The sequence below is a fragment of the Peromyscus maniculatus genome, chromosome 2 (assembly GCF_049852395.1).
Source record: "Peromyscus maniculatus bairdii isolate BWxNUB_F1_BW_parent chromosome 2, HU_Pman_BW_mat_3.1, whole genome shotgun sequence".
Taxonomy (NCBI): Eukaryota; Metazoa; Chordata; class Mammalia; order Rodentia; family Cricetidae; genus Peromyscus; species Peromyscus maniculatus.
In genome coordinates this window covers 32,039,946-32,063,586 of record NC_134853.1, presented here as the reverse complement: position 1 = coordinate 32,063,586, position 23,641 = coordinate 32,039,946, and the positions used below count along the sequence as shown (strand labels likewise).

General features: G+C 41.6%; 2 protein-coding genes across 20 annotated transcripts in view; one reads left to right on the top strand and one right to left on the bottom strand.

The window, feature by feature from the left end:
• The window catches only part of Clvs1 (clavesin 1), a 238,555-nt gene extending 224,862 nt beyond the window's left edge, over window positions 1–13,693 (top strand). For both annotated transcript variants that reach the window (XM_042270869.2, XM_006993207.4), the window contains one exon: window positions 11,350–13,693. In XM_042270869.2, coding sequence (XP_042126803.1) covers window positions 11,350–11,437 — 88 coding nt within the window. In that variant the 3' untranslated portion in view covers window positions 11,438–13,693. The remainder of the gene's footprint in view (window positions 1–11,349) is intronic.
• The window catches only part of Asph (aspartate beta-hydroxylase), a 230,008-nt gene continuing 219,662 nt past the window's right edge, over window positions 13,296–23,641 (bottom strand). For all 18 annotated transcript variants that reach the window (XM_042270857.2, XM_076563917.1, XM_076563922.1 and 15 more), the window contains one exon: window positions 13,296–15,634. In XM_042270857.2, the coding sequence (XP_042126791.2) occupies window positions 15,484–15,634 (151 nt within the window). In that variant the 3' untranslated portion in view covers window positions 13,296–15,483. The remainder of the gene's footprint in view (window positions 15,635–23,641) is intronic.

The following is a 23,641-nucleotide window of genomic DNA, read 5'->3' as shown; positions in this document are numbered from 1 at the left end:
CAGTTATGCCAGCACCATTTGTTGAAGATGCTTTCTTTTTTCCATTGTACAGTTTTGGCTTCTTTGTCAAAAATTATATGTTCATAGGTATGCAGATTAATGTCAGGGTCTTCAGTTCAATTCCATTAGTCCACATGTTGGTTTTTATGCCAGTACCAAGCTGTTTTTATTACTGTAGCTCTGTAGTAGAGCTTGAAGTCAGGGATTGTGATGCCTCTAGAGGTTGTTTTATTGTACAGGATTCTTCTGGCTATCCTGTGTTTTTTTGTTTTTCCATATGAAGTTGAGTATTATTCTTTCCAGGTCTGTGAAGAATTGTGTTGGTATTTTGATGGGGATTGCACTGAATCTGTAGATTGCGTGTGGTAAGATTGCCATTTTTATATATGTTAATCCTGCCTATCCATGAGCATGGGAGATCTTTTCATTTTCTGACATCTTCAATTTCTTTTTTCAGGGACTTAAAGTTCTTGTCATATAGGTCCTTCACTTGCTTTGTTAGAGTTACCCAAAGGTATTTTATATCATTTGTGGCTATTGTAAAGGGTGGTGTATCTCTGATTTCCTTCTCAGCCTGTTTGTCAATTGTATATACGAAGGCTGCTGATTTTTTTAAGTTGATCTTGTATTCTGTTATGTTGCTGAAGGTGTTTATAAGCTGTATCAGTTCCTTGGTTGAATTTTTGGGGTCACTCAAGTATACTATCATGTCATCTGCAAATAGGGAAAGCTTGACTTTTTCCTTTCCAATTTGTATCCCCTTAATCTCCTTATGTTGTCATATTGCTCTGGCTAGAACTTCAAGTAGTATATTGAATAAGTATGGGGAGAGTGGACAGCCTTGCCTTGTTCCTGATTTTAGTAGAATCGCTTTGAGTTTCTCTCCATTTAATTTGATGTTGGCTGTTGGCTTGCTGTAAATTGCCTTTATTATGTTTAGGTATGTTTCCTGTATTCCTGATTTATCATGAAGGGTGTTGGATTTTGTCAAATGCCTTTTATGCCTCTAGGGAGATGATCATGTGGTTTTTTTTCTTTGAATTTGTTTATATGGTGTATTACATTGATGGACTTTCATATTTTGAACCACTCTTGCATCCCTGGGATGAAGCCTACTTGATCATGGTGGACAATTGTTTTGATGTGTTCTTGGAGTCTGTTTGCCAGTATTATATTGAGTATTTTTGCATCAATGTTCATGAGGAAGATTGGTCTGTAGTTCTCTTTCTTTGTTGCATCCTTGTTTGGTTTAGGAATCAGGGTAATAGTAGCCTCATAGAAGGAGTTTGGTAATGTTCCTGTGTGGAACAATTTAAAGAGTATTGGTATTAACTCTTCTTTGAAGATCTGGCAGAATTCTGTGCTGAAACCATCTGGTCCTTGGCTTTTTTTGGTTGGGAGACTTTAAATGACTGATTCTATTTCCTTAGGGGTTATTAGACTACTTAAATAGTTTATCTGGTCTTGATTTAACTTAGGTATGTGGTAACTATCCAGAAAATTATTCATTTCTTTTAGATTTTCCAGTTTTGTGGAGTAGAGGCTTTTGAAGTATGACCTGATGATTTTCTGGATTTCCTCAATGTCTGTTGTTATGTCCCCCTTTTCATTTCTGATTTTGTTAATTTGGATGCTCTCTCTCTGTCTTTTGGTTAGTCTGGATAAGGGCTTGTCTATCTTGTTGATTTTCTCAAAGAACCAACTCTTCGTTTCATTATTTTTTGTATTGTTCTCTTTGTTTCTATTTTATTGATTTCAGCTCTCACTTTGATAATTTCCTGGCATCTATTCTTCCTGGGAGACTTTGCTTCTTCTTGTGCTAGAGCTTTCAGATATGCTGTTAAGTCACTAGTGTGAGATTTCTCCAACTTCTTTATGTGGGCATTTAGTGCTATGAATTTCCCTCTTAGCACTGCTTTCATAGTATCCCATAAGTTTGGGTATGTGGTGTCTTCATTTTCATTGATATCTAGGAAGTTTTTAATTTCTTTATTTCTTCCTTAACCCATTGATGAGGCAGTTGAGCATTATTCAGTTTCCATGAGATTGTAGGTTTTTCTGTAGTTTTTGTTGTTGTTGAAATCTAACTTTAAACCATGCTGGTTTGATAGAACACAGGAGGTTATTCCAATTGTTTTGTATCTGTTGAGATTTGCTTTGTGGTCTTGTATGTGGTCGATTTTAGAGAAGTTTCCATGGGGTGCTGAGAAGAAGGTATATTCTTTTTTGTTAGGATGGAATGTTCTGTAGATATAGATTAAGTCCATTTGAGTCAAAACATCACTTAAGTCCTTTATTTCTCTGTTAAGTTTCGATTTGGGAGATCTGTCCAGTGGTGAAAGTGGGGTGTTGAAGTCTCCCACGATTAATGTGTGGGGTTTTATGTGTGGTTTAAGCTTTAGTAATGTTTCTTTTACATATGTGGGTGCCCTTGTGTTTGGGGTATAAATGTTCAGAATTGAAACTTCATCTTGGTGGATCTTTCCTGTGATGAGTATGTAATGCCCTTCTTGTTCTCTTTTGGTTGATTTTAGTTTGAAGTCTATTTTGCTGGATATTAGGATGGCTGCACCCACTTGCTTCTTAAGACCATTTGATTGGAAAGTGTTTTCCCAGCCTTTTATTCTTAGGTATTGTCTGTCTTTGAATTTGAGATGTATTTCTTGTATACAACAGAAGGATGGGTCCTACCTTTGTATCCATTCTGTTAGCCTGTGTCTTTTTATAGGTGAATTAAGTCCATTGATATTAAGGGATATTAATGACCAGTGATTGTTTACTCCTGTTATTTTTTTGGTGGTGGTGGTGTGTGTACTTCTCTTCTTTGGGGTTTACTGCTGTGGTGTTATCTATTGCCTGTTTTCAAGGGTATATCTGACTTCCTTAGGTTGGAATTTTCCTTCTAGTGCTTTCTGTAGGGCTGGGTTTGTGGATAAGTATTGTTTAAATCTGGCTTTGTCTTGAAATGTCTTGTTCACTTCGTCTATGATGATTGAAAGTTTTACTGGGTATATTAGTCTAGGCTGGCATCCATGGTCTCTTAATGTCTGCATTACATCTGTCCAGGTCCTTCTGGCTTTCAAAGTCTCCATTGAGAAATTAGGTGTTATTCTGATGGGTTTGCCTTTATAAGTCACTTAGCCTTTTTCCTTTGCTGCTCTTAATATTCTTTCTTTATTCTGTATGTTTAGTTGTTTAATTATTATGTAGCAAGGGGACTTTTTGGGGGGTCTATTCTGTTTGGTGTTCTATAGGCTTCTTGTATCTTGATCGGCATTTCCTTCTTTAAGTTGGGAAAGTTTTCTTCTATGATCTTGTTGAATATATTTTCTGTGCCTTTGAGTTGGTGTTCTTCTCCTTCCTCTATCCCTATTATTCATAGGTTTGGTCTTTTCATGGTGTCCCAAATTTCTTGGATATTTTGGGTCATGACTTTGTTGGAGTTAGTGTTTTCTTTGACTTATGAATCTATTTCTTCTACCGTATCTTCAATGCCACAGATTCTCTCTTCCATCTCTTGCATTCTGTTGGTTATACTCACATCTGAAGTTCCTGTTTGTTTACTCAGATTTTTTATTTCCAGCATTCCCTCTGTTTGTGTCTTCTTCATTTTTTCTATTTCCCTTTTCATGTCTTGGAATGTTTCCCTCATCTGTTTCATTGCTTTTTCATGATTTTCTTTCAGGAATTTATTGTTTTCTTCTGTTTTATTTGTTCTTTCCTCTAGTTTTTTATAGTGTTCTTCCCATTTTTTGTTTGTCTGTTCCTCAATTTCATTTTTGATTTCTTCTTTATAAGCCTCTACCCTCTTCATGATGTTATTCATAAGGTTGCTTTCTTCTGCTTCTTCCATTTTGTGACATTCAGGTCTAGCTGTTGGAGGAGGGCTAGGTTCTGGTGATGCTGTATTGCTCTTCATTTTGTTGTATGTACTACTGCCTTGATGTCTGCCCATCTCCTTGCGGATTCGTTCTTGGTCTTATCAGTGCTCTTGGTCCAGACAGAGCTGAAAGATTCAGGAAGCCTCTCTCTGGTCCAGATGGAAGCTCTGGTCTGGATGGGAGCTGGGGGCTGGTCTCTGAGTTTCAGGCAGTGGCTGGGGTCTCCGGTGGATGGATGTGGGGGCAGGGTGTGGAGATTGCAGGGTCTGTTGTGGGGGGAACCTGGGGTCAAGTTGGGCAGGTCTTCCCCGGAATGGCTGGTGCCCAGGGATGGGACCTAGGGGCAGGCCTTTCTGGGTATGACCCCAGGCACTCACCTCTGGTCCAGATGGAGACTCCAGGCAGGATGGGAGCTGGGGGCTGGTCTCTAAGTCTCAGGAAGTGGCTGGGGTCTGGGGCAGATGGGTGTGGGAGCAGGGCATAGAGATTGCAGGGTCTGCCAGGGGTCTTGGAGAAGGGGAACTTTCCTGGTGGGGGTGGGAGTGGGGTCCTGCCCTATGGCCAGAACCTGGGGCCAAGTTGGGCAGGTCTTTCCCGGAATGACTGGTGCCCAAGGATGGGACCTAGGGGCAGGCCTCTCTGGGTATGACCCCAGGCACTCACCTCTTGTCCAGATGGGAGCTCGGGGCGGGATCAGCTTGTGTTTTCTAAGCATTGGGCATTTGCTACCACTTCCCCTTCTGCTTTTCTTGTGAACTGTTTTTTTTTTTCCCAGCAGAACAATATCCCCTGTTCCATCTTCTCTTTCTTGTTATTTATTCACTTGTTCATATATTTATAAGCAGAGTCTCTGTCAGTGTGTAGCTGAGGCTGGGCTAGAATTTGCTATATTGTCCAGACTTGCTCCAAACTCAGTCTCCAGTGTCAGCCTGATACATGTGGGAATTCTAAGTATGCACCACTGCACCAGTCTATAAGTTTATAGAAATCTCAGGGAGCAAAATATCCCATCTTGTTTTCTCCATTCCAGACAAAATGCCATCTCTTTACCATTGGATGGACATTATCTGTCCATCCATCCATTCATCCTTCACCCCTTTGTCCATTAATTCTTCAAGTTTATTCACTGGGTCTTTGCTTACCATCTGCTGCTGTCTTGGCTGTCAGTTCCCACTGTGCCAGCCCCAAGTTGACTCCATCATGCAGACAGTTGCCCACTCTGCAAGCTCCATTCTGAGTAGGATAGATACGGACATTCAGAAGAAGCCTGATATCCAGACCGACCTAATAATGACAAAGAAGTTACATTAGTGGACTCTCATTTGGTTAAAGGAACAGACCTGTGAAAGGTCGCTGTTACCAAGAGCACTAGCCATTCTTTCCCATGAGTCACCAACACTGACTGCGTCAGCTCTTGGCAGGCTCTATCTACCTCTTCAGAACATCACATCCCAGGCCCACTGTGGTGACTTCTCAGGGTTCACACCACTGATTTTGGAGGGAAGGGAAGGACTGTGGATGTCAGGCTGACTCACTGCTCTCCGTGCTGCTCTAATTCTGAGGAAACATGACTTTGCTCAAAGTAGGCAGTGTGAATACATGCAGTCACTTTCTGGGATGTTACTTCAAGTTCTGATTTAATAGTTGGTAAGCACTTCCAGAAACAGCTATGCATTTGAAATGCACTAATCTCGTGTTCCTTATGACCACCTCCAACACCTGAGCTCACTTCAGTGCATGTTTGCAAAGCACCACAAACCTCAATACTGACAAACCTACTACACCAAACGCTGAGTGACTGCAGAGACGCCACTGTTTCAGCCACAGGCTAGGTCCTTAAAACTCCTGTAGCTCTCACATCAGTGTCTGTTGGCCTCATAAAGAGAATGGGCACAACAAACACTAGACTTGTCCTCAAGCACTCTCACATATGAGGTATAGCAGAGTGATTCTCTTAAAAGGAATTGTTTTGTCAATGTTTAGTCAATCAAACATTTTTATAGTGTGAGCAATCTGCTCTGTGTGTGTTTTTTTAGGTTTGGTCTTGTCTTTCATCCTCTTCAAGTGAGTCAACACAGGCTCTCTCTGTTATCGGGTAAGCTGAGCCCCAGGCACTCATTCTCAGAAAGTGCATACTCAGGGATGGACATGTCACGATATGATAACAGCTTATGATTTAGTTCACATTTCAAAGAGCCCTGAGAAAATCTATTTTCATCTGTATTGAAATTAGACGTATTAAAATCACTTAACTTCATTTGCAGAAAGAACACTGAGGCAGGAGAATTCCTATGACTGGGATGGTTTCATAATGGACAATCAAACCCTTTGTAGACAAATTGGATAGAAAGTCCACATCAGGCTGTTAGTTTCAGTGTAGCCTCCCTGGTCCCTTTCTCCTGTCCACTCCTCCCTATTCCCTGTCTCTGTTACTGATTTTTCTGACAGCTGAGCTCAGTTCTTAGTTAAATCTACTCTGCTCTTTCCCTGTTCTCACTGGTTTCCACTCTTGACTAGCTGCATTCATTCCCAGCAGGTGCCTGAGGTATTTGGATGAATGCTGCAGAAGTAGAAGAGTCTTGTGGTGTAATTAAATACCTTTTATTAATTAAAATGAAGATGTGACTCCACAGCCTGTGGGTTTTATGATACTTTTGTTCTCAAAGAAGATCTTCTACTCTTCTGATTTCATTAACTGTGACCAAAATAAAGTTTTTACAAATAATGGGTAATTATATTAATTGTTGGAATCTCTAACAGGCATGGGAGACATGTTTCTATAGAATTTGAGTGTTGGCACTCAATGCCTTTAATCCCATGTCTTGGAATGCACAGGCAGGAGGACTGTGAGTTCAAGTCCAGCTTGAGTTAATAGTGAGACCTTGTCTCAAAATACAAATAAGAATAATAAAAATTTAAATTACTAATGTCCAATATGATACCAGAATAGAGCTAACATTAACTATATGTATACCCTTAATTCATATGTGTACCTCAATGCCCCAAATCCCCAATATCCTACCACCTCTGTAATATAGGCATGATCATTATCTCCAATTTACAAAGGAGAAGGCAGAGTTTACCCAAGGACATAAATATGGTGGTAGCACCATTATTCTAATCCAACAGTGAGCCCCTTGGGGGAACTTCTGTGACACTTGTAGTTATTGGAGAAACTATTCTCTCTCTCTCTCTCTCTCTCTCTCTCTCTCTCTCTCTCTCTCTCTCTCTCTCTCTGTGATGTGCACATTTTATATGGGTGTGTGTGTACATAGGGTGCATACACATGTGTGCACATTTTTGTGTAGGTCAGAGGACAGCCTCAGATCTGGTCCCTCATGTGTTTTTCCTTTTGATTTTTTTACGAAGGTTTCTCCCACTGGCCTGGAGTAGACTGAGCAGGCTGGACCGGAAACTCCCGAGGATCTACCTGTCTCCCCTTCCCCAGCACTGGGATCACAATCTTTGTTTGGCTTTTTTAATGTGGGTTCTGGGGGGTTATGTCAGGTTTGTGCCACAAGTATTACTGACTGAGCCATCTCCTCAGACCTAAGCGATTTTAAACTTGTTCTTTGAGAATGACAAACATGGATATAATGTGCTTGGAGCAAACCCACCCACTGCCAGTAGAAATGTCTCTTCCTAGAGAGAAGTCCTAGATGCTAGTCCCAGATGGTTCTGAGTTTTTCCACAACACCAAACCTGCTGTTGACTTGTAAGGCTAAGATGACCTTGGTGAGACTCTTCCTGGTGAAATGCAGAGGCTGGTCTGCAGAAAACCAATGGTTAGCTCCTGATTCCAGAGAGGGTCTAACAGAACCTTCTCTATGCTCCTTTTGGCCCTTGCATTGTGATTCATGGTGTACACTTCGTGTAAAGGATATGGCAGTCAGGCCCTTGTAGGGATCCTCTATAGCTCAGAAGGGCAATGGAGGTCCATTAATAAGAACACAATGTTATTGTCAGCTGTTAACATAGCTAAATAAGGTTTTGGATATAAACCTCCTCCTGAGTCCTAAATTATAGTTCCAGTTGTTGATCTATGAAAAAATGAACTGGCTCATGGCCAGTGTTTTCTATTCCATCTTCTTCCTGGAAGCCCATCATTGGAATCTGCCAAATATTAATCCTTATCCATAGTCCTTCATCCCACAAAATAGGAAAAGTTCCAAACATGGAGGAAGAAATAGAGAAAAGAAAGACAAACAGATGTAAAGGAGGGAGAAAGAAAAACAGACAGAACAAGAAAGCATCTCATGGCCGTGAAGACCAGGAGAAGCCTTTTAGGATTTAACTGCTCCACCACTGAAATTACCCATTATCCCCTGTCTGACTTTATGGTTAGGTTGTATTCCACGCTGGAAAGACCAATACAAATGTTTATTTTAGCACTAGAACTCAGCTTCTCTTACGTAGATGGAGCCCCTGAATGGACTTGTATACTGTGCTGCACTGAACACAGTATCTGAGCACTATGCCCAGATGGAGACATTGTCTTCAGAGAGCAGCTGATTGGGCTTTTGGAGAGAATTTTAATTTAGCTGAGGGCAAGATTCAAAAATGACCCTCCAAAAATGGGGGTTTTCCCAGGAATCTCATGCTAACAGAAGGAAAGGGCACTAGCCAGAGGGGGGACTTGTCTCCTGGAAAGACATTCCAAACAGTTCTAACAACTTGTCAGACAGGATGAGAATGAATCCAGATAACCATGGGTCCATTGTATTTGAGACCACACCTTGACCCGGACTCTTCATATCCTCTGCCCTCTATTTAACCTTTGATCTCACTTCAGGACCCAAAAGATGGACTTGAAGGGTTTGCTGGATACTTATGTCTTCCCTATGAGCTCCATTGACTAAATCTCATTTTAACCCTTTCCTTTAAAAAAATAGTTTGCTATTTTTTGCCAGTGAATTTCAAATTTTCATGAGATAGTGAGTCACTTACATAAATTCTTAATATTAAATGTCTACCGTGTGACTAGCTAAAAAGAATTCCATCATGTTGAAAGTTAAGAAGCCATGGCACTCTACTCAATAAGGGAACATACAAACCTGGGGCAAAATGTTCTTTGCTTCCTCATTCTTAATGTCTTAGAATAGGCTTACTGTCACTTACCAGTCAGCTAAGGCACAGTCTATTAGTAAGACATTCCAGGTCATTGCTACCAATGTACCTACTGAAAGAAATAATACAAGTCCCAATTATATCCCATGTAGAGGGGAGAGTGAATTCAGACTGACCATCAAAATAAGGACAAATGATACTAGTGTGTGAGAAACAGACTTATCCTTCTACCTCTCCTTCTTTCCATGTTCTCTTCTCAAGAACATCTCTCTGGCTGGGCAATGAGGCGTCTGCACCGGTCTGCATTCTTGTTTGGATCTGTGGCTGGGTGACTTAACAGTGAAGGTTTCTTCACATTTGCTCAGAGTGATTGGTATATAGCAAACTTCACAAATATCACTTAACATCAGTCAATGGGAATGATGGTTTGAAAACTCATTCAGATCTACTCCATTTTCTCTTATCATAGTGTGAGAAGAGAAAGTTTGAAAACAAATCGAATAGTCATTAAAATCATAGATAATAACTTGGCTTGACAAAACATTTTAAGATCTAAAAGGATGGAGACAGGTTGGAAACATGAAGCAAATTTTAAAAGATGAAAATTATTACTCCATCTCAAGGTTCTTGAATAGAACCTTCAAGCTGGGAAGGGGATGGATGAACAGCATCATTTATGCTGTACACAGATGCCAGAATGGAGAATGTGGTCCTTGACCACCCCAGCAGAACAAAGACAAATGTAATCATTTCACTCTATTCTACAGCCACACCGTGAATATGGCGGGTAATTACCTGGCTGATGAAGACAAGCATGGGTGGAAAATTCTAGAAATCTTGGCACAAGTAGATCCAGTTAACCTCAGTGAGGAGTGTACTTAGGGAGGGAAAGCTTGAACTAAAACAAGGCTTCGAAGCAGACTCCTGGTGGGATTATGCATGCCCAGCCTTCCACAGCCAAAGGCTGTACCCACACAGTGGGCTCAAGCACTGAGTGGGTACAGACTTTGTTTCCGGCCATAATTCCCTAAACAGTGTTGTGAAATGAAATGAAAGTTTCAATGGTAATTGCCATCAGACTCCTTTAGTTTTGCAAAATCCTTAGTGCAAAGCAATTAGGCAGTGGGCTAAATTGCTGGAGGAAGGTGATGTGTGTGGGTAGTCCCACTGCTATGATGCTCTGGGTCTCATTCATATTTACTGTATTTAATTTTTAGATAAGACCTCAAAATTATAGCTCAAGCTAGCCTTGAACCTACAATCCTCTAGCCTTGGCCTCTCAAATTCTGGTTGTACCAGTTTGAACCCCCAAGCCTGTTTGTCTTGATGTCTTCTGGAGTTTCTGATTGTTTTGTACTTACGTAAATCAGCATTCCTTTCTCTCGCCCCAACATTCACACTGGGCTCTTAAATAGGCATAAAAATGCATAGGAAACGTCAAAACCCCAAAGTTCTACTACTGCCTGCGGATCATCGGGCCATCCCAGCAGCAGGTGGATCCATTTCACTTCCAAATGCTGCACACATCTAGTTACCGCGTTTGAGTTGATTGCTGTTTACAATAGAAACTAGCTGTTTGCGTATTGCATGGCAATTGTAGTGATTTACTTTTTACTTTTATTTTGAAATAGGATCTCATTTAGGCTGGTCTGGAAATTATGAAAACTCTTTATACTGCCCAGGCTGGCCTTGAAATTATGATTCTCCTGCCTCTATCTCCCCCAAAGCTGGTATTACATGAATATAACACCCATATTCAGCCTTGATTTACTTCTTAGGCTTGTGCTTTCTGTGCCACAAACATACTATAGAAGGGGCTAAGAGCCCTGGGCAGCCAGTGCTTTTCCCAGGGGAGTGGAAGGAAGGTCATCTGACTTTGCACGAGGCAGCTCTGCAGCCCCAGCACTTCAGGGGCAGAGCTGTTAACGAGCAGCCCCTGCTCTCCACTCCGTTGTGTGGCTTTGCTTAAGTTTCTTGTCTACTGGCCCCTTTGTTTGCTTTCTGCACTTGAAAATGGAGACAGTAGCACCATTTCTCAGGGGTGTGAGAGTGGTAAGCTCACACACACAAAGAACCCCTAGACACCCACCAAGTGCACACAAAACACTTAATAGTGATTTTTATGTCTTTGGGATCACCTTTATTTTTATTTGATAGATGGACACAAGCACAAAATGTTACACTCATAGCTATGGTATATTACAGCAAAAAGATATGGGTAGAATCTCAGAAGGGCCAGGAAATCTTCAGGAAAATCAAAAATAAAGTGGTGTGTGGAAAACAGAAACCAAAAAAGAAATAAAAAGGAGCAGTTCTCTGTGTTTTGATCTTCAAGGTGAATAACAACCATTACCAGCATGAACTGTCTGTGATTGTCTGTGTTTCCTGCCTCTCTTGTTAGATCTCAGTCTGTGGTAGAAGCTGGCACCCTGAAACATGAAGAGAAGGGAGAAAATGAGAACACGCAGCCACTGCTGGCTCTGGATTGAGCCACATCATGTGATGCTCCCATGCACAAGCCTCCAGTGGAGCCGCCACCCAGGAAGCACCTGTGCGACCGACCTACAGAGACATGTGCTCTGCTTGACATGAGGTCCTCCACTCCATCCCCAGCCACAACTGTCAGCAACCATTGGTCTGAGCAGCTCACATTGGACAAAGATCTGAGAGATGCTTTTAAAACTTAATTTAACTAATTAATTTATGTTTTAGGGAGGGCTTGGAGGGGATGAAGCAAGGCATTGATGTAAAAAGGATTCTTCCTCCCCACATATATATGGTAGCAAATGTACTTAAAAAAAAGGAAAGACTAAATTTGCTGCATATACATTAGGACAAGAATTGCTCTAAGGATTTACACAGGAACCCTCTCCAGGTTTTGCAAATTAAGATGAAGTGCATTTCCAAATAAATACAGCAGAATTAAACCATGCAGACACAGCATCAAGTTTAAGGGAGTGCAGAACCCCAAGACAATAGTAGCTACAATAATTTTCAGTTTTATTGACTTATTTTCTGACCCATCACCAGCATCTAAGTGTTCAGCCTGAGAGCGTGACCTCACAGGTCTGGCTGTTTGCAAAGTTTTTAATTTAAATATCCTGCAAGAATGATTTGGACATCACATTGTTTATCAGGCCACCAGCTGACTTCATGAACTGGTTTTAAAGAAGTCACAGCCAGTTGACAGATGACTGCTTCATCTTAGCAAAGTGATTTCCTGCAGGCATCAGGGGGAGTGTCTATAGAGAGGAGACAACTCGTTGAAAACAAAACAAAACAAAACAAAACACTGATGAACCCATTCAAGTTAGTTCTTGGGTTTCTACAGTAAAGAAAAGTGCTAGCAAGTCACTTTGTCCCCCCCACCCCCATGAACTGTGGAGAAAGGCCCTGAGCAGGCACAGTCCTCACACAGAAAGACCCTTAAGGATGGCTCAGCATGTAAGTACCAAGCTGAGAGAAGACCAAGAATGCAAGATGAAATGCCAAAGACCAATCTACTTCTTTATTCATGCTCCTTAGAAACGGACCCCTAGTCCCCACTCACAGGAAGTCAGACAGAAAACAGACTCAAAGGTTAGGATATTTTATCTGTGTCATGTTTCCCAAGACCAGTTGAGTAGATGTAGATATCTTATTCCCCGCCTATCTGTACAACATAGGCACTTACTAATATGACCAGAGTGCTTAATGTCAAATGAAAATTTTAATTGATAATGCTTAGTAAGATATTTTACATTTTAAGCATTTGGTAGGTTGATTTGTTAGTTGAACAACCTAAAGGAAACAGGAAACCAATTCAACTTTCAACCAGCCATAGTACCTAAACAATATTGCTAATTGTGGGCACCTCTCTTCTGTCTCCCTTCTCTTCTTGCCTCTTCTCAGAATTTCTGTGTCTCTTGCTGTTTCTCCCTTTTCTCTTCTTATCCCTTCTCCTTTGTTTTTTTTTCTGTCTCCCTCCCTCCCTTCCTTTCTCCTCCCCCCTCCTTCCCATGCTGGAGATCAAACTGAGGGCCTTGTCATTCTAGGCAAGTGTTCTACTCCCGCACCTGAGACATTCTAGAGACACACACTCTTTCTCAGTTCATCTACTAGTTTATTATTTTTTTCTACTAGCAGATAATAGTAACAGAACCTATTTTTATGTTCCAACCTTGAAGAAGTAAAATTAGAACAGAATTGAAAGTACTTCTCAAACAACTGCACCATAGAATATAAAAACACCAATTCATTTTGTATAGACCTTTTGAATTATAAAATAACAACCCTGAAAAATGTCTACCAAGGCATTGGTGAAAACTCTTTCCTTATGATACAAGTAAGAGAAAGGAAAAATTAAAGTCAATTAGAAAATCTTTTATTGCTTGGGTTTATAAAACAAATGTAGGATCCAAGTACTCAAAATGCTGTTGGAGTCAACAACTGCCAACTCTTGTAACAATAATGGTTCTTCTGGCTTTTCACATGGCAATATTTAGAATCCTACTGTAATGACCATATTTTAAAAACCTTGTTGTATTTCCTATCAATTGCTAATTTCCTCTCATTTCCACCATTTTATTACATGAATGTAAGGTGATGGTTTAACAAGGAGAACATATGGTTTGCATTTTGTTATGTGTATGTAATATGTAAGAGAACTAAATCCAATAGGCGACCGAGTGTTACTCCATGAACACTGGATTGTATTGCCTTTTGCCAGTAAGTTCTGCCATTTAATAAATACTGAAGAACACAAATATCTTTTTGTTCTCTAAGAGTTTGTTTTCTTTTCTGGAATTTGGTAATGATTTGGTATTTTGCTCCCATGCCTTTGCCATCTGTTTTAGAGGAATTTTTGAACACTGGCAAAAGAAGGAAAAAGTACCTATTTTAAGAATGGACACATATTTTGTAAACTTTCTACTAAAAGCTAATATCCTTAAGCTAAAAGAAAAAGGATCAATTTCAAGGTCAAAGAATTTCTCTTTAAATGAGGTCCAGAAAGCTGCTCCTTTTGACATTAGATGAAAAAAGTGCATCTATGTCTTATCTGCCTGTACAGCTGGAATCTGTGTCATTTCTGCAGCATTGTTGATCAACTGGCTTGGAGATCAGTGCATGAATGTCATTACATTCCAGAGCCTGAATTAGCTTTATTCAAAACAGAAAATCAAATGCAGTGATGCTTTACTAATGAACTGACCGTCTTTGCAATGAGGAGCAAGATGACTTTCTATTGCTCTTCCTATGCCACGGGTAGTACACATGGAAACACTATTTACTGCTCTTCCTATGCCATGGGTAGTACTCAAGTCAAACACACATGGGAACACTATGTACTGCTCTTCCTATGCATTGGGGTAGTACTCAGATCAAACACACATGGGAACACTATTTACTGCTCTTCCTATGCCATGGGTAGTACTCAGATCAAACATACATGGGAAATGCTATTTTAAAATAACGATTCGCTGGCAGATGTTTTTTGAGTGCAGAAGATGGAAAAGGTCTGCAAATTCAGAATCAAACAAGCTGGAGCACCTACACCCAGGGAAGAATGCAAGCATTCCTCGGGACTTCCTATGCTATTCTTCCTCCATTGATAAAACTGTGAGGAGCCTCTCAGAAACCAAGCAGCCATCTTCTTGGCACTCAAGCGGATCGACAGCAGGCAGACACCGCAGGTTCCAGGCCCTGTGCACAGAAGGTAAAGAGCCTGCCCAGGCTACCTGGCCACCTGACCCTGAGTGGGAACTTTCACCTCCATGTTACTTCTTCTCTCTGAGCCCCCTATCTGTGGTATATTCTTATTACAACATGAAATGTTTCCATGGCTCTGCTCGGTGTAAAAAAAAGTATTGTTCCTAGAAATAAGAACATGATACCATTTCTATTATTAGCACAGAGAAAGGGGAAGACACTGAGTCTAAATGAAGTTCCCAGGTGGACCCAAGGGCAAGGGTTGGCACAGTTTATACATCCTGGAGGAACTTCCCATTTATGTTAGGAAAATAAAGTTGCCTTCTTCACAAGTGGTTTTTTTTTTCCCTAAAAGGAATATGTCTTAATTTAGCAGGAAAATTACTATTTAACAGTCAGAAGTAAAGCATTTATACTTATCAACAAAAACATGGTGACAGAATAGTGTAGCTACCTAGAAAAATATAACTGCATAGAAAAATGACAAACTAACGTGATTCATTCACAGTTTCTACATATAGTATATCCTCAGTGTACATTGATGTAGACATGGTTCTGTGTAGAAAAATATCTCTGGCTAGCAATGTAGATACAGCCAAGCATTCCCCTTCAGTCCAGGCAGAAGTTCTGTGCTGTCAGGAATAATGTGAAGCCAGGGGCCTCCTAAATGAATTTCAGTATGGCAAATACTCCTTCCAGGGATTTCCCATCCAGAAGGAACCCTAGAGGTCTTTAGCTGCAAGGCAAAGGGATGAAGAGTCTTGGCACTTGAAATTTCTACGTCCACACTCCAGAAGAAGTGGAAAGGCAGCCTCAAGCTGAGCACCCAAGGCCATGTCAATTTCTTCTAAATGGCAGGAAGGCTGCGTCTCTGCTGAGGGGTCAGCTCGGGGTGCCACACATCCACGATGAAGATCAGCCGGAACGATGAGGCATCCTGCCACACCTCATGCTCAAAAGAGTCATCAAAGATGAGCACCTTGCCTTCTTCCCATGCCCTGGAAAAGAAAATCATGCATTGGTCAGAATGGCCTTGGCAGTGTTACATGCCTGAGGACCAGTTTCTGTCCACAGGCAGGAGGACCCTTCTGACTATAACACCAAGCCTGTAAAGTCTTCCATTAATGATTAAGAATTTCAAGCTTCTTATTAGGGACACCAATCTTCCCACTCTGCACTAAAGATATGCAAAGGACATGGGCTAATGATGAGGACATACTGGCTTTATTTCATACCCTCCATTTAGTCTGGATGCTATCTTAAAGCATATTCGTTTAGCTGAGCAAGTATCTAGATCAGTGGTTCGCAACCTTCCTAACCCTGTGACCTTAAATACAGTTCCTGATGTTGTGGTGACCCAACCGTGACATAATTTTCTTTACTACTTCATAACTGTAATTTTGTTACTGTAATGAATTGTAATGCAAACATCTGATATGCAGGATATCTGATATGCACCTCCTGTGAAAAGGTCATTTGATCCAATGGGGCCTCAACCCATAGGTTGAGAACCACTGATTTAGATGCATGCCCTGGTAGCTCACACATGGAACAACTTCCAGGTCAACAACTTCACAGTTGTCCCATCCATCCTTTCAGAGGCTGGTTTAGACTTATGGATGGTGAAGGCTGAAGTTTCCATTCCGAGGACCCACATAAAAGCTGGACACAGCACAATCCTCTGTAATTCTAGTACTCCTATGGGGAGATGGGAGGCTGGGAGACAGGAGCATCTCCAGAAGTTTGATGATGGCTGACATGGTGTACGCAGTGGTGACAAAAAAAGAGAGTCCTGTCTCAAACGAGACAGAAGGTGAGGACCAACACTCAAGGTTGTTTGAGTTCCACACACATGTGGAACACACACACAGTGTATACACATGTGCCTGCATTTACCCTCACACAAATGTGTGTACACACACATGCAGGAACCCACTTCCCCATCCACACACCGTCAACACAAAAATTAAAAGGCGCATGTATGTTTTAGCATCACTAGAACTAACTTCTGCCCTCAGGCTGAATGGTAAGCGTTACATGCTTCGACTGGGCTTAGTTATGCTCAACCACCAAGTGACATTTGTGCTCACCTTTTGGCCCTTGTAACTTTGCTGCTGTGAGTACTGTCTCTCTGTCTCTTTTTGGACACTTTCCATCCTTTCCTTCTGTCTGTCCGGTATCTTTGTCCCTTACACCCACTGACACTGTTCAATTTCTCTGGTAACACTAGATCAAGAAAATGACTATCTCTCTGTTTAAGATATTTTAAGAGTGGGGAGTTGGTTGATTTTCTATCTCTTTTTTCTTTTTGTTTTTTTTTTCCCTTAGTTTTCTTTTCAGATTTAGTTTCACAAGGTTATGAATGCCTGTTCTGTCATTTGCTGCCCAGTCTAAGTTTCTGACCTTTGTAACCCTTTCAGTGAACACCGTATTCCCTATATTTGGAAGAACTATATAAAACAACTAAGCAACACATTTGAGAGGCACACAGTAGAAGGAATGTGCAGGTAGGTGGGTGGTAGACGGAGAAGGCAGTTTGAACTTTCTTTTTTTTTTCCCTGAGACAGGGTTTCTCTGTGTAGTTTTGCGCCTTTCCTGGGACTCACTTGGTAGCCCAGGCTGGCCTCGAACTCACAGAGATCCGCCTGGCTCTGCCTCCCGAGTGCTGGTATTAAAGGCGTGTGCCACCACCACCCAGCGGCAGTTTGAACTTTCTATTGCAAATATTAGTTGCTTTTTGTCAGTTAATTAACTTAGAAATTTTATTGTTAGATTCCTCCAATATATCATTTATTCTTCTCTGAGGTGACTCTGCCTGCCCTAAGTTCCACCTCACCTTTGGAAACTACTGGAAACATTTCTCATTGTCACAAAAGGTGTGGGGCATACTACTGCCCTCTAGTGGCTGGAGGCCGGGATGTTGCTGAAGAGCAATGCACAAGACCATCTTGGCCAGGTGTCCACAGTGCCAAGGCCCATAAAATGTCGCCACTCCTGTTCTCAAGGCATGTGTCCTGATGATAATATCATAAACAGACAGCACTGTTTCTGCTATGCTGTGACCCTTTGCTAAGGTTCAATAGAAAATTTTAAATGTTTAAGCAGAATTTTAATATCTGAGAAAATTTCATTTAAAAGGTGACAGCATTTAGCACATTAGTATCACTTAATATGTATATTCACATTAATATCTCTATATAAATCCAGGAGCATTGACTCAGCTCACAACTTTCCGTGGATTAGAGAGGTACTGCACAGCCATTGCCTGCATGGTTCTCTCTTGATGTCTTGTTTAGACTAACATTCTATTTAGATTTTGGTTCTCATTCAGCTCTCTTTTGGGGTACTGCTAGAGGCCCTGTAGAGTGCTTTGCGACACTGATTTAGAATATTCCATGCATAACCCACTTGCATAGTAGATGAAGCTAAGAATATAAACAAGATTAATTTCCAATCTGCCTGTTTTTCTAAGCTAGAATACTACTTAGGAAACACCTAATTTGGTTTTCTGGTCACTGCATGTAAGACTTATTTCTTTCAAAAATGGATCTTCGATAAATGGACTGAGCTGCAGAACTGTGTCAGGTTTCCTCCTAGAAGACAAAGATTTCTGAGCTATGACTGCCATCTCCCCAACTCAACACAGACGTATCTTTTTTTTTTTTTTTTTTTTTTTGGTTTTTTTTTTGGTTTTTCGAGACAGGGTTTCTCTGCGTAGCTTTGCGCCTTTCCTGGAGCTCACTTGGTAGCCCAGGCTGGCCTCGAACTCACAGAGATCCGCCTGGCTCTGCCTCCCGAGTGCTGGTATTAAAGGCTTGCGCCACCACCGCCCGGCTCAGACGTATCTTAAGGGCATTATGCTGAATGAATTAAGGTAGTCACTAAAGGCCAGATACTGTATGACTCCACTTACATAAGGTCCTAGAGTGATCAAGCTCATACAGACTAAAGTGGAACGGAAGTTGTCGGCTGAGATGGGGAAGAGGTAAGGCACGGACTCAGTGTTCAACAGTCCAATGTTTTGATATAAAATTCTGGAACAGGTGGTAGCAATGATTATACAATGTAAGTGAACGTAATGACAATAAACCATACATCTTAAAATGGTTAACATGTTTAACTTTATGATGTGCTTTTTACCATGATTAAATTAAAAAAAAAAAAATTGAAAGACAAAAGGGACACATGAGAGAAAAGAGTCAAAAAGCATCTGAACACAGTGGGACATCATGGTCTTTGAAGGGAACAGAATACACTTTTTGGTTCTGGCATTTGTCACTTGAGTGATCTGGGGCAAGTTACGGAAGCTTCTTTATTAAGGATGATTTATGCCCTGATAAATCCATCACAAATCAAAAGTCCCACACATGGCTAATGCATGCAATATACTATCCAGACTGAACATGCTAGTTTAACCTATGGTACACATGCTCTGGATGTTGAGAATTAGCCTACAGCTGGGCAAGGTCATCTAATGAAAAGATTACAGTATACCAATGTGTGGAATTACTAACATGTATTGGAAACCAATGTCGAACAAATTCCAGCAACAGAACTGTGGAGTCTCGGCTGGTCATCCAAGGGATGGAATGGCTGACTGAAGGTGTGCTGCTGTGTCCCAGCATTACTATAAGGTGCTAGTACACATTGCTGACCCAGGAAAAGGTCAAACTTACAAGTTCAGTTCCTCTTGAGTGGGTGTCATTTCTTCACAATCATAAGGTTGGAAGGCTACAAGGACAGCTGTTAGTACGTTAAGTTGGGGGTCTGCACTGAGCACTTTCACACTTGTGCTTTCACCTGCAGTCTTCATAAGAGGACATGGGAGACATTCAACTTCACAGTAGAAATTTTGAAACAGATATGGGAATAAAACAGCAAATACAGAAAAGACAATAGACTACCAAGAATAAATTTGACATCACTCCTTATAAAATCTGACTTAATTTGAGAAAACTGAAAATATATTTTGGATACCAATGACAAATGGCTTTTGAAGTTATTTGAGCACCAGAGAATTTGGAAGCTATTTAAAAGACTACATGTAATTCAAATAAAGTACAAAATTCCCCGTTGCATAAAATGATATTTTCCAGGATAGTCTGATAGGTACAATGAAACCAAAGATTTAGGAATGTTTAAAAAACCTTAATCATGCCATTCATCAACCTACATTTCCTGTGAATTAGGAAGAGTGATTCCCATGGAACATTCTGACCACTGACTACATAGAAGACAACTTCAGAACCACTGTTTATGACTTTTCAAGTATTTTAAGTCAAATGTGTAGCAGGTGTGGGTCACATGTGTCTCAGGAGAGCTATGAATGTAGTCTAACATAAAATCTTCAACTTACTTAATATTGTGGGATTTTTTTTTTTTTGGAAATTGATCACATGATTCTTGAGCATAAACTCTATAGGTAACAATGTGGTTTTGCAATATTGAAAGGTCGGACATACCTAGACCATCAATTAACCATTTTTAAAAAAATAAACCTAAAATCTGGAAGGCATTTCCATGGATTGTGCACTGAATTATTCTTTAAAAACATTCATTTTAAATATTTTATTGATTGTGTGTGTGTGTGTGTGTGTGTGTGTGTGTGTGTGTGTGTGTGTGTGTGTGTGTAAGCTGCACTCGGTCAGAGCACAGCCTGCAGGAGATGGCTGTCTTCTTCCACCATGTGTGTCCTAGGGCTGAGCAGAGGTGGTTGAACTTGGATCAATTACACTCACTGATCAATCTCACCAGCCCTTGATGGATTCTTCTAAGTCCTTAGAAGACTATGGGGAGTTTGAGGAACTATGATCATGAATTCAAATGGTCTGCATGGTAAGGCCATGAGGCAAGCATGGGCTGTTCAATAAGAGCTGTATCAAAAAAAAAGGAAAAAAAGAAAAACAAAATAAAAACCACCTGGGCAATGTGTCCTGCTGAGCTTCTATTTATCCTTGGATTTTCTGTTTGCATAGAAAGCAGCAATGGTAGTTCCTTAGTGCAGAGCCTTTCCTTAGAAACACTGCCCTTGGTTCTCTCTCTGGTTGCCGGAGCTGGGACAGTAGTACAGCTGCGGCCTCCACCATCCCAGAGAGGCAAAGGGAAGCACGGCAGACCCTCACCAAGCCATGCTCTCCCTGAGCAGACGCAGGTTAGCACAGACAGAGAGCATCAGCCTGGGCAAGAATGGGGGCTCCGCACAACCAAGAGAAGGGGCACGAAGCTGTCACAGGATGGCAGGCCTCTTCTCAATGAAAGCAAGGGCTCAGTGGAACACACACGCAGTTGCCAGGCCACTTGCTTGTCAAGAAAAGCTCCAATAAATATGACTAAGCCATGACAGAATTATGATACAGGCAGCTAAAAGACAGGGAAGTTCCCCAGGGCAGCCTCAGGAGGCGGCCTCCTGGGGCTGCTGTCACAGCCCTTCTGTGGAGACTCATGACACAGGTCTAGGTGCAGAGGCTGGATGAACATGCTGCTTATTGTTTGAAGATCTGACCATTGAGAGGAGGAGGCCTGCCTCATATGCCAAAGGATGCAAGAATATCCAGTAACAAGAGAAAGCAATATTGCATAATCCTTCAACTTCTCCAATTATTATAATTATAACCAGAGATAATGACATAATGGTGGCAAGGCACACTTAATAGCTATAATTTTGTCACACAATTACCACCAATATTAACAAGGCTAGTGACGACTCTATATACTTAGTCTTCCACCTAAAAATCCTACAGATAAAAATGTCAATGAGCTTCGCTAGAATGTTCTGAACTGGGCAAAAGTTAGAACATGATTCTGATTTTCATCCAAGGGAACTTCATGAAGACAAGTCCAGCTCACTCAGGACGGACTGATTCTGTGGAAGCTGTGGAAATCCTTTGGATTTGCTGCTACAGCCCAACGCTTAAGCTCAAGATCATTGCCCTAGGGAGACTCTTAGTGTCTAAGGATGCCATGCTGAGGTGACCGATGAGGCATTTCATCAGGCTACGTGGAACACAGGAAGGGGTTCAGAGCTCCGAAACAATAAAACCCAACCTTTGTAAATTCTGATCTACTGAGGTTCCCTAGTGTGGAAATTCTGGCACATGGATAACTACCTTATCACCTGCCTCTGCTCCTTCTCCCCTCATAATACACTGACAGAAGGATACCCCACCACCACCCACCACCCCCGGCATCTCATTGTTCTAGAAGCCGGGGCACTTGTGTTCTTGCTACGACTACTGCTAACTAGCTTTGACCATGCCAAAACATTTCACTTATGGCCTCAGTTTATCCATTTGCATAATGTTTGGAAATGGATAAGATGGACTCAAGGACTCTTTTCAGCACTAACATTCTCTTAATTCTTTGAGTGAAACTCTTGGTTATCATGAGTTCATTCTTTATATGACAAGATACAGTAAGCAAACGTTCATCTAAGACATGGGCAGTGTTTGCTATTGTATTTTGCTTAATGTCAAATGTGAGTACAATAAAAACTGCCTCACTCCACAGAGAAGCCTCTTTCCAATTAGGATTAAAACGGGCACTCCACGGCACAGCCAGGCCTGTAGCGTTTTCTCTGTCCTTTCAGCTGGGCCACCAGAGGAATGCCTCACCTGGTCACATCACATCAGTCCTTTGTCCTCTCTGTGCCTCTCCCTGTCACTTCTACCTTCCTGCTCTTGATTCTAGGTCACCAATGGCAGAAGTGACTGTGACACAGACAAGAACATGCAAGAGAAAGGGAAAGCAGGGGATGGGAGAGAAAAGCTCACAGGCCTGTGTTGGTTAGTGTATGTCTACTCCACACAAACTAGACTTACCCGGGAAGAGGGGATCTCAATCGAGCTATTGCTTTCATCAGCTTGGCCTGGGGGCAGGACTGTGGGGTATTTTCTTGGTTAATGGTTGATGAGGAAGCACCATCCCACTGCTGATGTTTTAGCTCTGAGCGGGTGGTAGTTGGTTGTACGTGAAAGCAAGCTGAGCAAGCCACGGAGAGCAAGCGAGCAAGTAAGCAGCACTCCTCCAGGGCCTCTTCTTCAGGTTCTGCCCTGAATTCCTGCCTCGACTTCTCTTACGATAGACTGCCAAGTGTAGGATGAAATAAACCCTTTCCTCCCCAAGTTGATTATGGGCAGTGTTTTACCACAGCTAGAACTAGAGCGGAGCCGTAGGATGAGATGTCAGCCCCGAACCCACTTTCTGCTATCAGGACTGGTACAGGAGAAGGGTGAGAAACACACGTTGGGGAGAGAGTGGTGCTACACCAACGGGGTCACACATGCTATCCTGGTGTCCTTAACTTGCCAAACTGCTCAGATGTAAAATGTTACTCCTCTGCACCAAGCAAACCTCGGGGAAACATTCTTGCCTGTTTCATCAAATCAGTCCCCATGTGCTCCATGCCTTCACCAGCCTCGGTTCAAATACCCTCCAGGTGCTATTTCATCATTTCCTGACTCTGTAAAGCCCTGGAGTTTATACTTTAGGTGACAAGAACCACTGCTGATGTTACAGAAGAGCTGGCCTCACTCCTTGGAATCTACAGGACAGATGAACCCCTTCTGCAGCAGCCAGACACAAATGCATGGAGTGCCTGTACCACACAGAGCTCTGTAACTGTGGTTCTGAGTACATCCCTATGGGTGGTTGTAATACTTAGATTCACATTAACAGGCATTTGTTATTCCCAGTTCACATATGAGGAAACTCACGATTAACAAATGTGGTGGTTTGAATCAGAATATCCCTCAGAGGCTCATATGTTTGAATGCTTAGTCAGCAGGGACTGGCACTACTTAGAAGGATTAGGAAGTGTGGTCTTGCTGGAAGAAGTGCATCATTGGGGGTGGGCTTTGAGGTTTCATACTCGTGTCAGGTCTAGTTTCTGTCTCTTGGCCTGAATGGCACCACAGTCCCCACCCTAACGATAACAAACTAAACCTCTGAAACTGTAAGCAAGTCCCCAGTTAAACACTGCCTTAATATGAGTCGCCTTGGTCATGGTG